Source organism: Talpa occidentalis, unplaced genomic scaffold (genome assembly GCF_014898055.3).
Source record: "Talpa occidentalis isolate TD23 unplaced genomic scaffold, MPIMG_talOcc4v2.1 talOcc4.7, whole genome shotgun sequence".
Taxonomy (NCBI): Eukaryota; Metazoa; Chordata; class Mammalia; order Eulipotyphla; family Talpidae; genus Talpa; species Talpa occidentalis.
In genome coordinates, this window is record NW_023605083.1 from 122,723,880 (window position 1) to 122,741,447 (window position 17,568).

General features: G+C 45.4%; 1 protein-coding gene across 3 annotated transcripts; it reads right to left on the bottom strand.

Moving 5' to 3' along the window:
• Positions 1-1,007: 1,007 nt before the first annotated feature.
• GOSR2 (golgi SNAP receptor complex member 2) lies at positions 1,008-16,453 on the bottom strand. Of its 3 annotated transcripts, none has more exons than XM_037492767.2 (6): positions 16,366-16,453; positions 9,657-9,721; positions 8,095-8,203; positions 7,126-7,258; positions 4,324-4,464; positions 1,008-1,320 (listed from the first exon to the last, which is right to left on the bottom strand). In XM_037492767.2, the coding sequence occupies exons 1-6, from the start codon at positions 16,392-16,394 to the stop codon at positions 1,159-1,161; spliced, it is 639 nt and encodes a 212-aa protein (XP_037348664.1). In that variant the 5' UTR covers positions 16,395-16,453; the 3' UTR covers positions 1,008-1,158. The 3 variants fall into 3 exon arrangements, with proteins under 3 accessions (XP_037348664.1, XP_037348666.1, XP_037348668.1); XM_037492769.2 differs by lacking the exon at positions 16,366-16,453 and adding an exon at positions 16,110-16,216; XM_037492771.2 differs by lacking the exon at positions 4,324-4,464.
• Positions 16,454-17,568: the final 1,115 nt, after the last annotated feature.

The window sequence follows — 17,568 nt, forward strand, 5'->3', positions numbered from 1 at the left end:
GTACTAATTTTGTTTCCCTCTGAGACTACTGAGCCTAGGGCCAGCGGGACAGGTAAACACATCTGCTGACCAGGTCTTTCTGGGACGGTTAGTGATTAAGCCATGACAGTCTAACAGGCTGGCTTTACACACATCTTGTAACACACCGGGTACCCAGCCTTGTCAGAGAAGGTAAAGGTCCTGGTCCCTGAAGAGTCTCACAAGGACACCCACACCAGGACGTCCAGGTGGCACTGCTCACCCTGCCTATGCAGGATGGGAGCTCGGGTGGCAGCTGCTGACATATCTCAAGGAAAAACCCAAAAAGACAGAGATACCAAAACTGGAGATGAGGCTGTAACTGACAAATCTCTAACCTTTGCTCACAGCTACTTTCTAAGGGGCTGAGGCCGCCGAAGCCTGGGCCTGGATGCCAGGCTGCAGTCTTGGAATGTTACACAGCAGCCATTCTCTTAACTACTGGGGGAAAAAAAATCAGTGACGAGGGTCTCCAATCTCATGACTGAGCACTCCCAGGGAATAACACTGGTCTCATTTTAGGAGAAACACCCAACAACCGTAAAGCAGAAAATCTTACTTGTGGTCAGCAACGGTGTCAATGCTGTTTCCTTCTAGGTAGCTGCTTCCGGGGAAGGAGGACAATTACTAGCAGTCAGTCATCTGCAGGTCATTTTGGGTGTGGGGAGGGGAAACGGCTAGTATCCTGCTCCAGACTCTCCATGAGAAGCCAGAAAGGCCAGGTGGTTACAGAGTGAGGAAGGCCTGTTTGCAAGGTTCCCCAAGAGAGAATTCCCTGGGGATGCATCAGCTTTGTGGACGAAACCAAAGCCATTCTTCCCCTTACCCTTCCTTCTCCATCCCTTACATGTCCTCCTCCCCCAGTGAGAGTGAGAGAGAGAGAGAGACCGGGTACTTCTTTCATTTCCTAAGCACCGTGCATCTTGGTGGCACTAGCTTCCCTCCAAGATGTCACACAAAACAGACGTTTGAAACGCCCACTAGGTTACAGGTCACAATTGCTTCCGAGCAGTCTTCACAGTTAAGACAGGCGTACATTTCAAAAGGCAGCCACTGGGCTCCCCCTCGCTCTCCCACACATACACTCACACACACACACTTTCACACAGAGGGAACGTTCAGCTGCCGGGCCTGGCCGCTTCATGTCAGGTACTGCACCACGAGGAACATGATCACGCAGGTGAGCAGCATCCCACCGATCATGAAGTACTTGTCCTGGAAAGCCCGCTTCTCGATGAGCCGCATCACTGTGTTAGACAAGCCCAGCATGTTGGCGATGTCAAGGATCTTCTTCTGCGTCCCCTGGGCAGAGGGAAAGAGAACAACAAAGATGAATTTGTTTTGCCAAGGGGCGGACAAATATCATTATGAGATGGGGCTTTACCAAGTTTCTTGGTTCTGACTTTAAAGCATACGAAAGGATCTTTTCAACCTGAAAAAGAATCTACTCTTGTGTGATTAAATGATTCACGATCAAAGTACCTGAACAAGGCAAGGGGGAAAGAAAAATCCTTTATACAAATGTGCTGGACCAACCAGCTAGCTACACAGTGAATATCAGAAGTATGGCTCATATACTACATGTGTGTCTCATTTAGACTAAGTATATATATATATATACACATGCGTGTGTTAAAAAAACTTTGATTCATATTATAAAATCAATTCAAGATGGACCATAGAATTACATATGAAAGCTAAAACTATGATAGTTCCTATCAAAAAGAGAATATCAAAAAATTGGACTCCTTTTGATAGGAAACTATTAAAAAATTGGACACCAGGCAGGTGTACATCAGCTGGAGGATGGATAAGCAACTATGGGCTGCCCACACAACACCTGGACTAATAAGGACTTAATCACCAATAAGTAACCATATGAATGAGCCAGGAAAACATACTGAGAGGAAGAAGGCGCACAGAAAAGAGTAATATGAATACATTCATATGAAGTTCTGTAATAGATGAAACTAATTTATAGAGAACTAATTGGAACAGTGGTTGCCTGGGGTGGTAGGGGGACACGGAATGAGAAATCCTTAGAGGATCTTTCGGGGGGATGAGAACAGTCTATGTCTAGGTGGCAGCATGAATTGCAAAGGCGTATGTATTTTTCAAAATTCAATGACCCATACAATAAGATCTGAATACCCCACTGTATGGAAATTAGACCCCAATTACAATTTTAATATGAGTATTTTATTTTAAAAAGGCAAAATCCTTGCTATCAGCCTATTGTTCACTTTGGAAAAGCAGAAACCCAGGGGATTCTGCTGCATACCAGGTAGGGGGCCAGAGTCCATGTTTACAAGTGGGGGTGAAGTGGTAAGATGGAGCGACAGAGACATAGTCAGCAGACACAACACAATGGCCCCAAATCCTTTATATGAATGTCACTAGCCGCCACCAAAAACAAAAGGGCATTTTATTCCTAAACCAACAGTCCAAATCACCCAGCCCACCTCTCTGCTTTTCAATTTTCATTGTAAAACACATTGTCTTCTGTAGTAACACATATAAATGATCACGAGGTAGACCCCCAGCTACTTACACACACATCGCCAAATGCATCTGACCTAACGCCCCGTATTCCTTTTTGAAATGAACACTTAAGCGAGAATGTGAGGCATCAAGGACAAGAATTCAAAACCGACATTCTGCCCAGACAATGATTAACAAGCCTCATGAGGGGAGATCTTTCAAGTCAAACTTTATTGCAGCCAGACACCACTTTTCCCCCCATGACAGTCATGATAAAAATTAGCCTCTTGCTAAAGGTCCTGCTTAGTTCTGCAAGTGCAGATTACTTCATCACTGTATGAGGTTTAAGAACCAAGCTTCTAAAATGACCTGAAAGTTACCGCACATTTCGAAAAACATACTCATTTTCAACCACAAATTTCCCCAAATCAGGGCCCAGCTCCTTCATGCTCTATATTCAAGTGGCTAAAGCAGAAACATTCCCTGACAAAGATGGGGTGGGAGTGGCCGGAGGACAATCGAGACGAAAGACAGGTGGTAGCAGTAGATCTGCAGAGGAAACAATCGGAATCCTCAAATTCCAACCTCCTGCCACTGCGAGGTGCCACACCTCACTTCTGCTGGTGGTGCAGGGGCAGAAGGTGCCCGCACTTCTCAGTGAGGCCGACTTTGGAAGGAAGCAAACACTTGCTTTAATTGTAAGCTCAAACCCTTCCTTCCCAGTTGACGCTAGTGTGACATGGTGAGTCTTGTCCTAAAGGGGTTTGCTGTTTTTCTGAGACACGGGAAGGAGGCCAGCAGTTTCCTAAAGACAGGGCAGTTCATCATCATCTATCAGGTGGAATGACTGCAGGTGGCTATTGTGAAAAGGTGAAAAGGGGCTGCGTGAGGCTGGTGGGGACTGCTCTTCCAGACCCTGGGAAGCGCCGCAGTCGTCAGCGGGAGGTTAAGAGTCACTCTGGCTGCCTGACCTTCTCCCTGGTAAAGATGGCAGAAATGTGCCGACGTCCTGTGGAGCTGACAGGCTCAAAGTGGTCCAAGAAAAACTTAGATAAAACCCATGCTTCCAAGTGCCTGTTTCTCACAGCTCAGTGGCTGGGAGTGCTTCGTTCACAGGAGACCACACCCTGATAATAGGCAGAGCCCACACCCCATTATCCATCAGGCTTGATACAGGAAAAGGGCTGAGGCTGAAACCTCATGACTGACATCAGAGTGTATAATGTTTCTGTAAGCCGCTCCCTGGGGGTTTGAGTCTCAGCCAATGGGGCAGGGCTTCTAGGTATACCTGCTACGAGAAAGAGGGACGAGTCACTGGGGATCACCACCATGTGCTCTAGAAGCTTCTGCTGCTAGTCAGCCTGTAAGGCCCTACCCATAGGGACAGTCACTGCCATACATGAAGGTCTGTGTTATGGGCAGTTTACAGCAGGGGCCTCCAGAGAAACAGCTGAGAGTGAGGTCCCTGAGCACAGCCATGACTCCTTCCCTAGGACAGAGGGCACTAGACAGATTTCCCAGCCTCCTGCTGCTTCTTCTTACAGCAGCAACCACTCTCATGATAAGATCAGTGAATGGAAAAAGACCTGGACACCAAGAGATGACCCATGACAAGCATGAGAAATTCCTACTGGTCAAGGAGTTTGGTTAGTTTTAGAGTCATAGTGATTCAGCTCCAATAGAAAGGATCCCAAACTCAAGGGCTCCGTCTCACCACCCCAGTGTCACAATTTGGAGACAAAATCAAAAGGTAAACACAGGTACCAAACTGTTGGATGAGGCCAAATAAGAGGCCTTTTCCCTGTCCCCCAGCAAGGCCCCCACCTTCAAGGTCAGTCTCTGGGACCTCAGTCCCTCCAGAATACTGTGCCCGCCTCCAATGAGGTCATCCATGCCGTGGTGAATTTTCTGGAGGGAGGAGTTAAACTGCAGGGATTCATCCATTGGTATGGTGGTGTCAGAATCCTGTGAAAGAAACGCAGGCACTTGATTAACTTTGCTTGCTGGTCAGCTCCTGGAGTCCCACCTCATCTGACCGCTCTGGGTCATGCCAGAACAGCCAGAAGGATGGTACAAGAATCAGAGGAACCTAACAGAGAAACAAAGCAAAGCAAAGATCCGGGGTGGCCTCCGTTCACTCAGAGGAAGAGGAACTTTTCTCAGACTTGTCACTTGACAGATAAGTTCTGCCACCCAAGTCCTATTAACTCCTGCCTCTGGATCATCACCCCCACTTAGGAGAAATGCTAAAGGCTTGATCCTAAAAGCTTTGACTACTCACTGATCTAGCTTCTTCCAAGTGTTCCTTTACTTGGCTTCCCCCTAATGCAGTATTAAAAGTTTGCTTTTGTTCTTTACCCATTTTATCTACAGCCTATCCATCCCTCCAAGCTGACTGAGGCTGAGCGAAGACAAAGGAGACTGTGCATCCAAATGAAAGCCTAACAGTGTTCAAGGTGGGAGTAGGCTCCCGAGCAGGCAGGGAAAAATCTGTTAAGAAATGAAAGGAGAAAAAACTAACACTGATCAAGTGCTTTCCACTTTGCCTGCCCTCTACACTAGGCTTACTGACTCCTCATTCTAAGCTTAGGAGGTAGTTACTAGGTCCGGAAAGGAAGAATAACTTGTCAACATCACAAAGAGCTACAGGATGTCCTGTGGGGCATGAACCCCAGTACTGAGTGTGGAGCCCGCCTTCTTAACCATCCTGTGAGGAGAAACACCAAGACCGGACTCAGCATTTGACGCGTCCACTGGGAGTGAACTGCACGGAAGCCAGGCACGAACGGCCACAGCACTGTCCTCACCTTCTGAGGATCAGAACCCTTCTGCCCCACGGTGCCATTTTTATTACTTTCAATCGTCACAGAGAGGTTAAGCCACTTTCTCCTTGCTGTGCAAGTTTAGAATCACTTTTTACATATAGGATTTCAAGCTTCTCTACCCACCCCCCACCCCCTGCGGGAGTTTCTCACAGGAAGGAGTCATGTCTTTTTATTTTCACACGCTTTACTCTCAGCACTTTATACAGTCGTGTTCTGCACAGAGCTAATGCTCAAGGGATCAGTGAGTGGGTCAGTGTCTGAATCAATCAATTAGAGGCTTCTCTTCATTTACTGGACAAGTATTTATTGAATGCACTTTTATATGTAAGTCTAAAAGGTATGGCTGGTGGGCCATTATCTCTCAAAAACCGTAGTTCCAGATTACAGAATGACTAGGAAGAAATTCATTTGGCAAATCAATTTTCATTAAGGGCTGCTATATGCACAGTATCACATCAGGCTCGTTAGAAAAGAATTTAGATCATCCCTGACCTAAAAAAGGCTTGGAGGGCCTCCCCTGGTGGCGCAGTGGTTGAGCGCTGGACTGCGAAGCTGCCCGTAGCCTCTGCAGTGCTGGTTCGATCCCCGGCCACTGGTGAGGGTCCCACATGGTGCACAGACCTCTCCTGCCGCCCACTGCTCCCCTCAGCAGTGTATTTCGTCGCTCTGCCTGTTCTGTTCCCCACTCTGGCTCTGGTGAATTCTCTCACCCTCCCGCGCTTCTAACTGTACCCAGTGCTTGTATAAATAAATAAATTAATTAAAAAAAAAAAAAAGGCTTGGATCCCGATGCCATAACTTTTTAAAGCCCAGACGACATTCGACAACTTTTGTGGTATCATGTAGCTTGTTAACACTTCTCAAAGGTAGCTCTGCTTGTCACTATGCCACCAACACATCTTTATTACAATTTTGAACTGCTAATCACTGTTACTTGACTGCTTACCCTAGAGAAATGAAAACTACACAAGCACATTCTAAAACGGAAATTTACTATAAGTGTGGATATAGCATAGGGAATCAAACATCTGCCAAGAAGAAACCAACATGAATTCCAATAGCAGGATTAGAAAGCCAAGGCCTTTTAGGTAACAAACCCCTCTATAAAAAAACAAACAAGCAAAAACCCAAACCCACAACCCACCTTACTCAATGGCGTATGTTACACAGGACATGAGAGAGGCCAGTGTGGTCTACTGCCATGTGCAGGAAGTGACCCTATTGAGACCAAAGGGCAGGGATAATGGTGTGCTAAGAAATCAAACAAGCAAACCAATAGGCCACCTTCAAAACAGGCTGAAGTCAAGCAATCCATCTAAAATGAAATATCTGTTAACAAATTCCTCCAAATTACTGCTCAGACTAGGGGCAAAAACATTTTAATGCGTCTGACGCTGGAACCACACACAGACACAGCACAATAGCAACTGCCCGAAGGCAGCTTTGAAACACTGCCCTCGCTGCAAATGGTCTAAGTTCTAATCATCTGTCTCTATCTGATCAGAAAAAAGTCCTCACTATGTGAACTTCCACCTCAGCCCTGGACCGGTCAAACCAGGTAATTTTCACCTTTCATTCTTTCATTTAACTGCTTCCTCTTCAGGTTTTTGTGTTAGAAAAAGAAACTCCCTGTCTAGATCTAGTCTCTGCGGCAATGCACCATGTCCAGCATTTCTGGTTGTTCTCCTCAGCAGCGTGCTTCCGACACCCCCGAAAGGACGAAGCTCAGAGACCTGAGCTCCATCTTCAGCAAGCTGGGAAGCACCTGCAGACTGTCCCCCCGCCCAGGTGCCTGGCTTACGTTGGTGGTGAAGGTGCGAGACAGAAGCTCCTCTCGCTGTTTCTCCTGCTGCTCCCTTGTGTATCGCCGATGCTGGAAGTTTCTGAGAGCAGTCTGCAGGTGCTGGACATCGTATTTTAACTGGTCAACACGACTGGAATTGATAGAGAGAGAGAGACTGAGTTCTAGGAACCCAGGGCAGCACCATTTGAGGTGGCCAGGCTTTGCATTCAGAAAAGAGGTTTCCTTACTTTTGCCCATACCACCCTACAATATCCTGTGTTCCCCAGCCCCACACCCCCTCAATAATCTGATTTTGATCAAGGATGCTGACAATAAAGAAGTAGTTTGTAGTTAAAGTAGAGTGGCAGCACACAAGATTCCAGCAGCTTTACATAAATATCTGCTGGTCTCTGATTCTGGATGCATGACAAGGAATAGGTGACAGGAAGCAGGTCCACTGACCTCTTGTTGACCTTATACGGATTATACTGCTCTCCTAGAAGAAGCCCAAGGGCATCTTTGGAGTAAGCATCCACAAAGTTTCATAAAACTTTTGGGAATAGGCGCTGGAGTGGAGGTGGTAAGGGTAGTTTCATTTTAATGTTATGGGAGACTATCAAGCATTAGATCGGTATTTCATTATAAATGGACTGACTGAAGTGATTAAGAGCAAGATTTCATTTCGACCCAAGAATGCAGTGGGAACCCAAATGGCAGAGTAAAATGCCCTTGCAGCATTAGGCTTCAAGTGGCCATGGATCTGGTCAGAAAACACAGATATTGGAGGCAAAATTTCAAAATGAAACCAGCGAGGTAAGGACACAGAAGGGTTCTGAGCCACTAACCTCACAAACATTTTATTTTGAGGGAGTATCACCCAAACAGAACTGTGCTTTAGCTCTGCACAGTCTCAGTTTTTCAATGTATAAATGGATCTCTGGAATATTCTATAGCCTCCCCTGGGAGAAAGCTGGGGTCAGCACTCACAGTTTGGCATTCTGTCTTTTGTTAGGGGGCTCCTTGCTGGACAGAATCTCCAGACGTTCCAGATGGGTGAATATCTGGTCTATGCTTGCTTGGATTTCATTTTCTACTACTACACAAAAGAAAAAAAAAAAAGAATAATTGCTGGAAAAGAAATAGTGAACTTAAATCAATCAAACATATCTTTGTTCCAGATCCATTAACTAAAAAATAGGTATTTCAAAAGAAGACAAATAGATAATGAATAATGGAAAAAAACTCAAGTTATACTAAGTGACTCTGTAAATCTTGTTTCAAATATATATTACATCTGTTAATTTTATAACAATGCCAATTCTTTTTTAAAGGCTGAAGGTAAATCTCTAGAAAGGAATTTGGAAAATAAGACAAACATTTAAAGGGTGTCCAAATAAATATTTTAACAAAATGCAGTATTTTCTGACACGGAATGAGATCTCTTTTCCTTTGAGATTATTCTCAGATAGGAATTATAAACATCTAGTAAAAATATTGTCAATTGAATTTCCTGTAGTAATGAGGTTTAAGAAAAAGGCACCAAGGGGAAGATTAGCATGTGAAACAGAGAAGAGCTGCTGTAAGGCCTTCTAGAGGGATGGGGGGGGGGGCTGATGCTGGGGACCCAAAAATAGACCATGTATCAACAGGAAAGGCCCAGGAAAGAATCCCCAGAGGTAAAGATGTGATAAGTACAGTCATTCTCCTTATCCCTTTTGAAAACCAGTCGAAATGACTGCTTTTCCATTTCTAATCAGGGACCAGCGAGACTGCTGGGAAGGAAACAAATCTGATGAACAGAAAGTAAACTGCACCAGAGCCAGCTGGCAGATTGCATCTTGCCTCACAAAGAAATGAGAATAATGACAGCATCGCCACCTTCTTCGGTCAGCCTACAGCTAACAAACACAGCTTACATGAGAACTCAACACAGAGCAAAGAACCAAAAGAGATGCTTGAAGCTGCAGAAAGGGGACATGAGAAAACAGGCCAAGCAGTGAGGTGAGGCGGACTCCCCTGAAATATGGGGGGAGCCCAGCAGTGTCTACAGCCCACTGAGAAAAAGGACCTTTTCTTATAGTAGAAAAGAAACTAGAAAACCTAAAGTAGCATTCATCTCAAAAGAAACCACGGTGTGGGAACTGAACTAATTAATATTACTATTCACTTTTAAATAATCCTCCCCAAAAGCCACAGTCCTCAGCTCAGAAGAAATGACCAATTCCAGTTAAACATCTCTGAATTTTTATGGAGTACATTCCTCTAAGGACTCCGTAATTAGATTAAGACAGATGGAGGCGAGAACTTCCATTCTCACAGGGCCATGTCAGGTTGAGTGGAGAGGTAATGGGGGATAAGACTTGTGGGATTCCAAAGGCACAATCAGGGAAATCAGGGACTTAGCCACAGGGTTTTTCTGTCCATTCTGACAACAGAACTCATTCCGCCCTGAATCATTAAGCCCCTGAGGCAGAAATGCAGTCAGGAAACCCAGCCCATTAGCACCATGTCATCAGAGAGGACTCTGGTCTCCATAGTTAATTACTCACAGTGCAGAGACTGCTTGTCTGCTGTCTCCAGGCGTCCCATGTGAGACTGGATCTCGTGGACCTGCCTATCAAAGGAAGAGGGAGGAAATGAATGAGACAGGAGTAATCAACAGCGCTTCAGTCAGGAAAGACAATTTTTCTGATATCAACACATAACTGATTTAAATTGACAGCATCACTAAACTGTGGAATTCGTGACACTTTAGGCCACATGTTTTGGCAGGGTTTTAGCATTCATTTTTGCAATTCTAGGCAGCATTTATTGAGTGCTTACCACCTGTGAGATAGTCAACAAAGTCAAAACCCTATGAGGAAATTTTTATCATCCTCATTTTATAAATAAGACAACTGAAGCCCAGAAGGTTATGTAACTTGCTCAAGGTCACACAAGTGATAAACTACCATCTGGACCCAGCCAATCCCACTTTCTGTTCTTTGACCCAATGTGCTGAGCACTGTTCTGTACTAGGGAAGAGTCAAAAGGTGAAAGAGATATAATCCTTGTCCTTGAGAAACACAGGCCAGACAGACTTGAAAAGTTCGAAGAAGAGTTAAGAGAACACTAACACACACAGAAGTGTAAACAAACAGATCGCTGCTGCCGGGCAAAGGTGCGTGAGTGAAAGGGCCAGGGCTGAGAAAGAGTAAGCAGGGGAGTTTAGTGGGCGAAGGGGGTTCTGAACAGCATGTGAAGGAAGATAGAAAGAAAAAAGATATAAAAAAGCACACGCGGTGTGCCATGTGGATTATAAGCAAGCTGGGTGCTGAAGGAGTTAGGGTCTGAGGGGGGACGGGGTGAGACGATCAGTTGGAGGAAACATTAGAAGGAGGCCCCGAAAGATGGGGATCTTCTGTGTGATAAACATCTATTTCTGGAATATGAGGCGATGACCACCTCCTTGGAAATGCAACACCGTACCCCAATCTCTGGCACGGTCTCGGTCAGCAGGCCCCAGAGCACTGCCTGGAGTTCCCCAGAGCCTGGGCAAGGTCACCCTCTGAGCTCTTCCTAGCAATCCCCCATGATCAATATCCCCAAGTGTCTCCTGTGCTTCTGGTCTCTGCTGGAGAGCCAGACGAAGGAGGCCTGCTGGCTCTGACACCATCCCCAACCCTTTAGGGAGAGGTCAGCAAACACCCTCCAGGGTGAGCATCATGACTGTGATTTTTTTCCCAGGGCTTCCCTGCAGCCCCAAACGTGATCCATGACACCATAGCAAGGCCAGCTTGCTAATGACCCAATTGCCCTAGGAGGACCCCACGGCCCTGCGAGGCAACCAGAGTCACTACTGAGGTCTGAGAGGCCTCAGTAAGGCTGCCTCAGTAAGATGGGTCTGAACAATTCAGAGTATGGATGGAGACACGAGGGCAGCTTGAGGTGACCTGGGTCAGGGTTCCTGGGTCAGGGCAAGTGTGAATCAGCTCTGGAAGACTGGTGGTAACACGGACAGGGGACATCACCGGAGGTCTGGATGTCGGCAGGGAGGTGAATTTTCAATGGGTGGCAGAGCAAATTTGAAAATCGGTGGCATTATCAACAAGAATAGAAACGTAATTTTATTAAAAAGAGGGGGGAAGGAGGGGCACAAAACAGCCAGGACAACCCTGAATAAGATGACTTGCCCCACCAGACTTACTACAAAGTCACGATAATAAAATACTACGGTAGTGGCGCAAGGACAGACTGAGGCAAACCCCGGCCCTCACCCAACCCAACCGGGAAAATAGATGCCAGAAACGGTCCCGTCCACTTGGGGGATTGAATGGGTCTGAAAGAATGGACTATAATAAATACTGCCACTCAATTCATTATCCATATGGAAGAAGATGCCTCATTAGTACATAAAAACATAAAAAACTAAACTTGGAGGATGGTTTCCTCCAAGAAGGTTAAAATCCCAATGTAAAAGGCAAGACTTTAAAACTTTCCAAAGAAAACACGGGGCTGCATATTATGATTTCAGGATAAAGAAGGATTTCTTAAACAAGACAAAAAGCAAACCTATGCCCTCCCAAGCCTACAAACAACAAAAGATGAGACTGCTGAAACATAAAAGACATTAAAACAAAAATATCTACACCAAAGGGACCATACGAAAGTCAGGCAGATGCTGCAGCTATCTGTAGCAGATAACAAAGGACTAGTATCTAGAAAATATAAAGAATGGCTACGAGTCAATAGAAAAAGTCAAACAAATCAATGTTTATAAAATGGGCAAAGGGCAACTGACAAGAAAGGAAACCCAAATGGTCAACAGATACACGTTGAACCCCTCACCTTTACTAGCAGCCAGGAAAGCACCTATGTAAAATAATGCGGGACTACATTTCCCCCACTAGACTGAAAAATATTTAAAACTTTTAGAATGAGGGCCTCCCTGGTGGCGCAGCGGTTGAGCGCTGGGTTGCAAAGCTGCCCGCAGCCTCTGCAGCGCCGGTTCGATCCCTGGCTGCTCCCCAGCCACCGGAGGAGGGTCCCACATGGTGCGCAGACCTCTCCTCCCGCCCGCTGCTCCCCTCAGCAGTGTGCTTCGGTCCTTCTGCCTGCTCTGCTCCCTGCTCTGGCTCTGGTGAATTCTCTCACCCTCCCGCGCTTCTGACTGTACCCAGTGCTTGTATAAATAAATAAAAATAAATCTTTAAAAAAATTTAAAAAAAAAAGGCCTAATGTACAATACAGAATGGCATCCAATTTGGGAACCTTTGTGAAAAGACCTGTATCAATTATAGGTTTTCCCCAACAGAAGATGAACAGATGACTGGTGAAGAGTTTCGAAGTCAGGTCATGAAGAGGAATGACCAAAAGAGCTAGTCACTTGGGCCGCCCTGGTGGCACAGAGGTTAAAGTCTCAGCGCAATCAAGCTATCACCAGTCACTGAGACCTGAGTTCGATCCCTAACCAGGGAGCTAACCCACCTGGCACAACAGACTTCTATTGTCTTGCCTGCTGCTCCCCTCAGCAGTATTTCAGTCAGTTGGCCTGTTCTGCTCCCCACTCTGTCTTTGGTGAGTCCTCTCTCACACACACACCCCACACCTCTAGCTTAAACCCCAGCTCATGTATGCATAAATAAATCTTTTAAAAAAATAGTAGGAACCATCTGGACATTTTCACCTACCCACTTTGTCCTTATCATATTGCGCCTCTTTTCAGAAGGCAAGATCAAAAACAGGAAAAATTAATCGTAAGTTTTTAAACCCAGTTGCTCATCAAAATTACCTGGAGCACTTGTTACAACAGAACTTCGTGTGCTCCAGATTCACTGAATCAGAATCTCTGGGGATAGTAAGCTCCAGGGCACCAGAAGATCCTGGACTACATAAGTAACAAATGTGGGCATCTTCACAAACACTGAGTTCTCCAAAATACAAGTCTGGCTATTAGTTCTTCTATAAAGTTCATTCAACTATAATATTAAGTATAGAATGTTTATTCTATTTTTCATCTTTTTTTTCCAGCTCATTTATTGTTCAGGCAGTTCAGTTTTCAAGATACAGAACTTGAAAATGTTGATCTAATTCCAATGGACTTTTGGGGACATGTCAAAAGATAACTACAAATTGGGTTCAAAGTTCCAGTAAAATTAATGCTTAGTTGCTGTTGGGTCAACACAGTGACATGCATTAATTTCTACAACTGGAAAAGGTAACAGCAGTAAATAAATGTAGGCTGACCCCTTTTAAGTGTCCTTTAAAGACTCTTGATTATTAGTATTATGAAGCTGAGAGAATCCTTAGAATTTAACCAGATTCAAACTACAATGTTATTGATGAAGAAAACAAGACAAAGAGATCTAGAACCAGAACTCCTACTCCTGGTTAAGTACTTAAGGGAAAGGCAGATCAGACTACACTGAAGCATAAAGAAGGTAAATTCCTTGAGGGCATGGCAGTACAGTCAGTACTGGGAATAGTGCCTGTCACCCAGGCACTCAATACATACTCACTGAATGAATGAATGCATTGTAGAGGGCCTACCAGGGGTAGACCAAATTCGGCCCACTGCCAACTTTTGTAAGTTGAGTTTTAGTGGAATACAGTCACATATTTACATGTTATCTGTGGTTGTTGTCCTGCTTTAATAGCAGAGTTGAGTATTTGCCACAGAGATTCTAAGGCCTACAAAGCCTAAATTATTTACTATGTAGCCCTTGACAAAAAAAAAAAAAAAAAAAAAAAAATCCACACTCATGGAAGCTTTCTCTGCCTACTTATGTCTTCGCAAACATCCTTTCCTCTTTTCTCCCTTCTTAATAAACCTATTCTTCAAAAAATAAATTGGGGGCCTTCCTGGTGGTGCAAGGGATTAAGCACCGCACTATGAAGCAATCTGCAGCCTCTGCAGCACGAGTTCGATCCCCAGCCGGCCAGGGAGCTACCCAGATGGCGCAGCAGACCTCTCCTGACTCGCCCACTGCTCCCCTCAGCAGTGTATTTCAGTTAATCTGCCTGTTCTGTTCCCCACTCTGTCTCTGGTGAATCCTCTCACCTCCCACAGCTCTGGCCTGTACCCCAGTTCTTATATGCATAAAAATAAATCTTTAATAAATAACTAAATGGTCAAGTCCCAGGGTCTATAGAGCCCAAGGGTAGGTTGGTAGAGGCCTGAAGAACTAAGTTGTTCATCTACACTCCATAAACCATTGGCATTCCTCTTCTCCCTAAATTTACCAAAAAATTGAGCTACCTAGATTACTTTTACAAGTACCTCGGTCAGCTACCTCTTGTAACAATGACAGGTTCAGTCTGGGACTCTCTGAACAAAATTATTCCTGAGAATAAACTGGATCGTGGCTTCTTTAGCAACATCCTTTAATCAAATTGACCAGATGAGACTGTACATTACTGACTAACTTCAAGACATTACTCAGCCCACTGTGCTATTATGAAAGCTCTGTCATTTCTCAGTATCGTGAGCACACTTTTCTGTTTCATCCTTTTTCCAACTGACTCACAGGTTTAGTTTTTAAAGTTCCTTCCTATAATTTTTATGTGAGAACAGGGATTCCCCAGTGTAAAAACAAATCCTGTCATTTTGATACCACTACAAAGTTGATTGTTTCCACCTGCCCAAACCAAACACTTCATCACTAAAGGGAAAGACCCATAATCTTAGACAATGAAAAGGTATGAGGATCATCATCCTCTTATTCCTAATGCTCCAAAGCATTTCTTTTGTGGTAAATTCATTCATGTGTGGCTTCCTATTTCATTTCCAGGCACTGGCAGTGTGATTTGTGTTTCCATCACAAATAAAGTATGGCATAAGCTCGAAAACAGTTAAAATAGAATAGGTGCAGACTCCAAAAAAATAGTAGAGGGACTCAGATACTTGTATAGTGACGTTCATAGCAGCATAATTCACAATAACCACAAGATAGAAACTACCCATGTGTCCCTCTACCGATGAATGGCTTACAAAACATGGTGTGTGTGTGACAAAAAATATGATGGTCTGATACCTGCTACAACATAGATGAACCTTGATAATATTATGCTAAGTGAAATAAGCCAGACACATAGACAAGTACTGTATTATTCCACTTAAGTATCTAAAACAGGCAAACTTAGAGACAGAAAGTGAAACAGCAGTTACCAGGGTCTCTGGGAAGGAGGAATAGGGAGCTACTGCTTAATGGATATGTGAGTTTGTTAGGAATGATGAAAAGTTCTGGAAATGGATCGATGTGATGGCACAACTTTGTGCATGTACTTCAATGTCAACAAATTGTATGCTTAAAATATCAAATGTCAGTAACATTTAAAAACTAGATGGGTAGCTTTGAAGTGGTAAATTTTCTTATGTGTATTTTACCATAATAAAATGTTTTCTTTAAAAAAACAAAAACAAAAAAAAAAAAAAAAACAGGGCAATGGGCCCTAATTACCACACTTAACTACACAGCTCAGCAAGTTCCAAAAATTCAGGGATATATGAATCAAAGGGATACTAATGAGGACCTTAAGTTATGAGAAGCTAAACCCAAATTTGATTTCGATAAAGGTAACCTGTAATCTATTATAACAAATATTAACAACGAATGCTACTTGCACAGCAATTTCTTTGTATCATAAAAATAGGATTTTTAGTGTAAACCAAGTAAGAATAAAAGTTTTTTAAAAAGCCACAGTGTAACAGGAACAAGTTAGAGTCAATCAAGAGCAGGGCCTGACATCATTTAGAAGCTGTGAGCTATAGTGAAACTTCTAAGGCTCTTTCCCCAGTGATGGCTCCTTCTAAATTGGTTGAGAAGATCCTGCTGGTATTGCTCACTTACCCTCCATCCCATCCTGCCACACAATAGCTCTTTTACCCTACATGCTTTGACTCTGCAGCTGAACAGTAAACTCTGTGCAGGGGCCCTGTCCCCAGGAGCGCTGCCGACTCGGAGCACTTAGGTGGCAGATGTCGGACAAAATACAGTAACTTGTAGGTGTGACTTTCCCTTCACCTTGTCCACCCAGCAGGTAGTCACGGCTTTGAGGGTCCCGGGAGCCTTCCGACTCAGCTGCCCCAGCGCCAGGCAGGACCCTCAGTCCGCCGCTGACCTGGTCATCCCGCCAGGGTTTAAGCACTTCCGAGCTGGCCCCAGCAGCGCTCCGGCGAAAGGTCTCGCCTCCACACTGGAGTACGACCAAGGCCTTAACCTGGGGGGCCGGCCTCGCCCAGCCTGCTTCGCCCCACCCGTGCCCCAACGCGGCCCTCACTTGTGCGTTTGCTGGTACAGGGGCTCCATGTCGCCGGCCCCGCCGGGTCCGGCTCTGGCTTCCTCCGAACACGTCCTCACAGCCCCCCTTCCGGCTTCCGGCTTCCGGTCTCAGGACCCGCCCACCCCCGCCGGCTGGGGCTGCCCCGGCGCGCGCCTTCCCGATGGTAGTCACGAGAGAGGAGAAAGGGAAGGGAAAAAAGGCCGGGAGAAGCCGGCTAGTGTAGTCAGAGGTTTTTCCTAACATGGGGAAATAGGCGGTTTAGGTTTTGGCCCGAGGCTGTCGCCAGTATTGAGTCGGGCATTGGCAAGGGCAGTCGGAGAGGGCGGACTTGGGGTCCTCAGAGCCAGGTCGCGGCTAGCGGGCCGGCACCTGCCTTTCCCTGCGGCGGGCAGGCTGGGAGCAGCCGCTTGGGCTTCGCGTGAAAACGTATAACTCGAGCTGGGGGCTTCGCTCTTCACAGGGGTCTCTGGCTCAAGCTCCTCCAGTCTCAAATTTGTCGACTTACTCCCGCCAACCTCCTCCGTCCCCACCTCCGTCCCTCCAGTAGACCTTCTCTGAACTAGAGATTTCTGTGTCTTATGCTGGGGGTTGGCGGGGAACCGGGTTCTTCCTGCCCGCGAAGAGATCGCGGCCTCGGAAAGGCAATCAGATGTGTGTACCAATGAACAGCTGCAGGCTAGAAAGTCCAGAGATTGAGCCAAACTGGGGTTGACTCGGTGGACTCAGGAAAGACAAGGTCGGACGTGGCATTTGAGGCAGCACTTGATCTGGACACTTTGACCTCTACACATAGGCCTAGCCGGTTTCCATCCTCCCCGGCTTATCTGCGGGCCCTCCCAAGGGAGGAGATGTTCCTCTTCCTTTGACAATTTGATGCTTCTATTTTTCTGTATCTTGGATTCCACCCAGTTTTGTGCCCCAAGAGACTCCACCTCTGTACTTTCTTTCCCAAACACTTTTCTGTTTATTCTAGTATCTGTTTATTATGAGGACCTACTACCAAGCACAGATAATGGGGGTGGGGAGGTAGAGGGGAAGAAATAGACACAGTCCTCAAATCTTTCATCTCTCGTGGTCTCTTGGGACTACTAATTGGGTCCTTAAACTATATTATCAGAATAGTTATAGTTGGTACCATTTCTATGGAGAAGAACAAGAGGTTTTCATGGTCTAAATAACATGAACAGGGGCTTCAAAAAC

Bases quoted from the DNA above. Each gene is read 5' to 3' on its own strand.
- GOSR2 (XM_037492767.2), bottom strand. From the start codon at position 16,394: ATGGAGCCCCTGTACCAGCAAACGCACAA. The intron at 9,722-16,365 runs GTGAGGGCCGCG...TTCCTTTGATAG, and splicing joins CTGTACCAGCAAACGCACAA to GCAGGTCCACGAGATCCAGT. The intron at 4,465-7,125 runs GTAAGCCAGGCA...TTTCTTTCACAG, and splicing joins CTCGCACCTTCACCACCAAC to GATTCTGACACCACCATACC.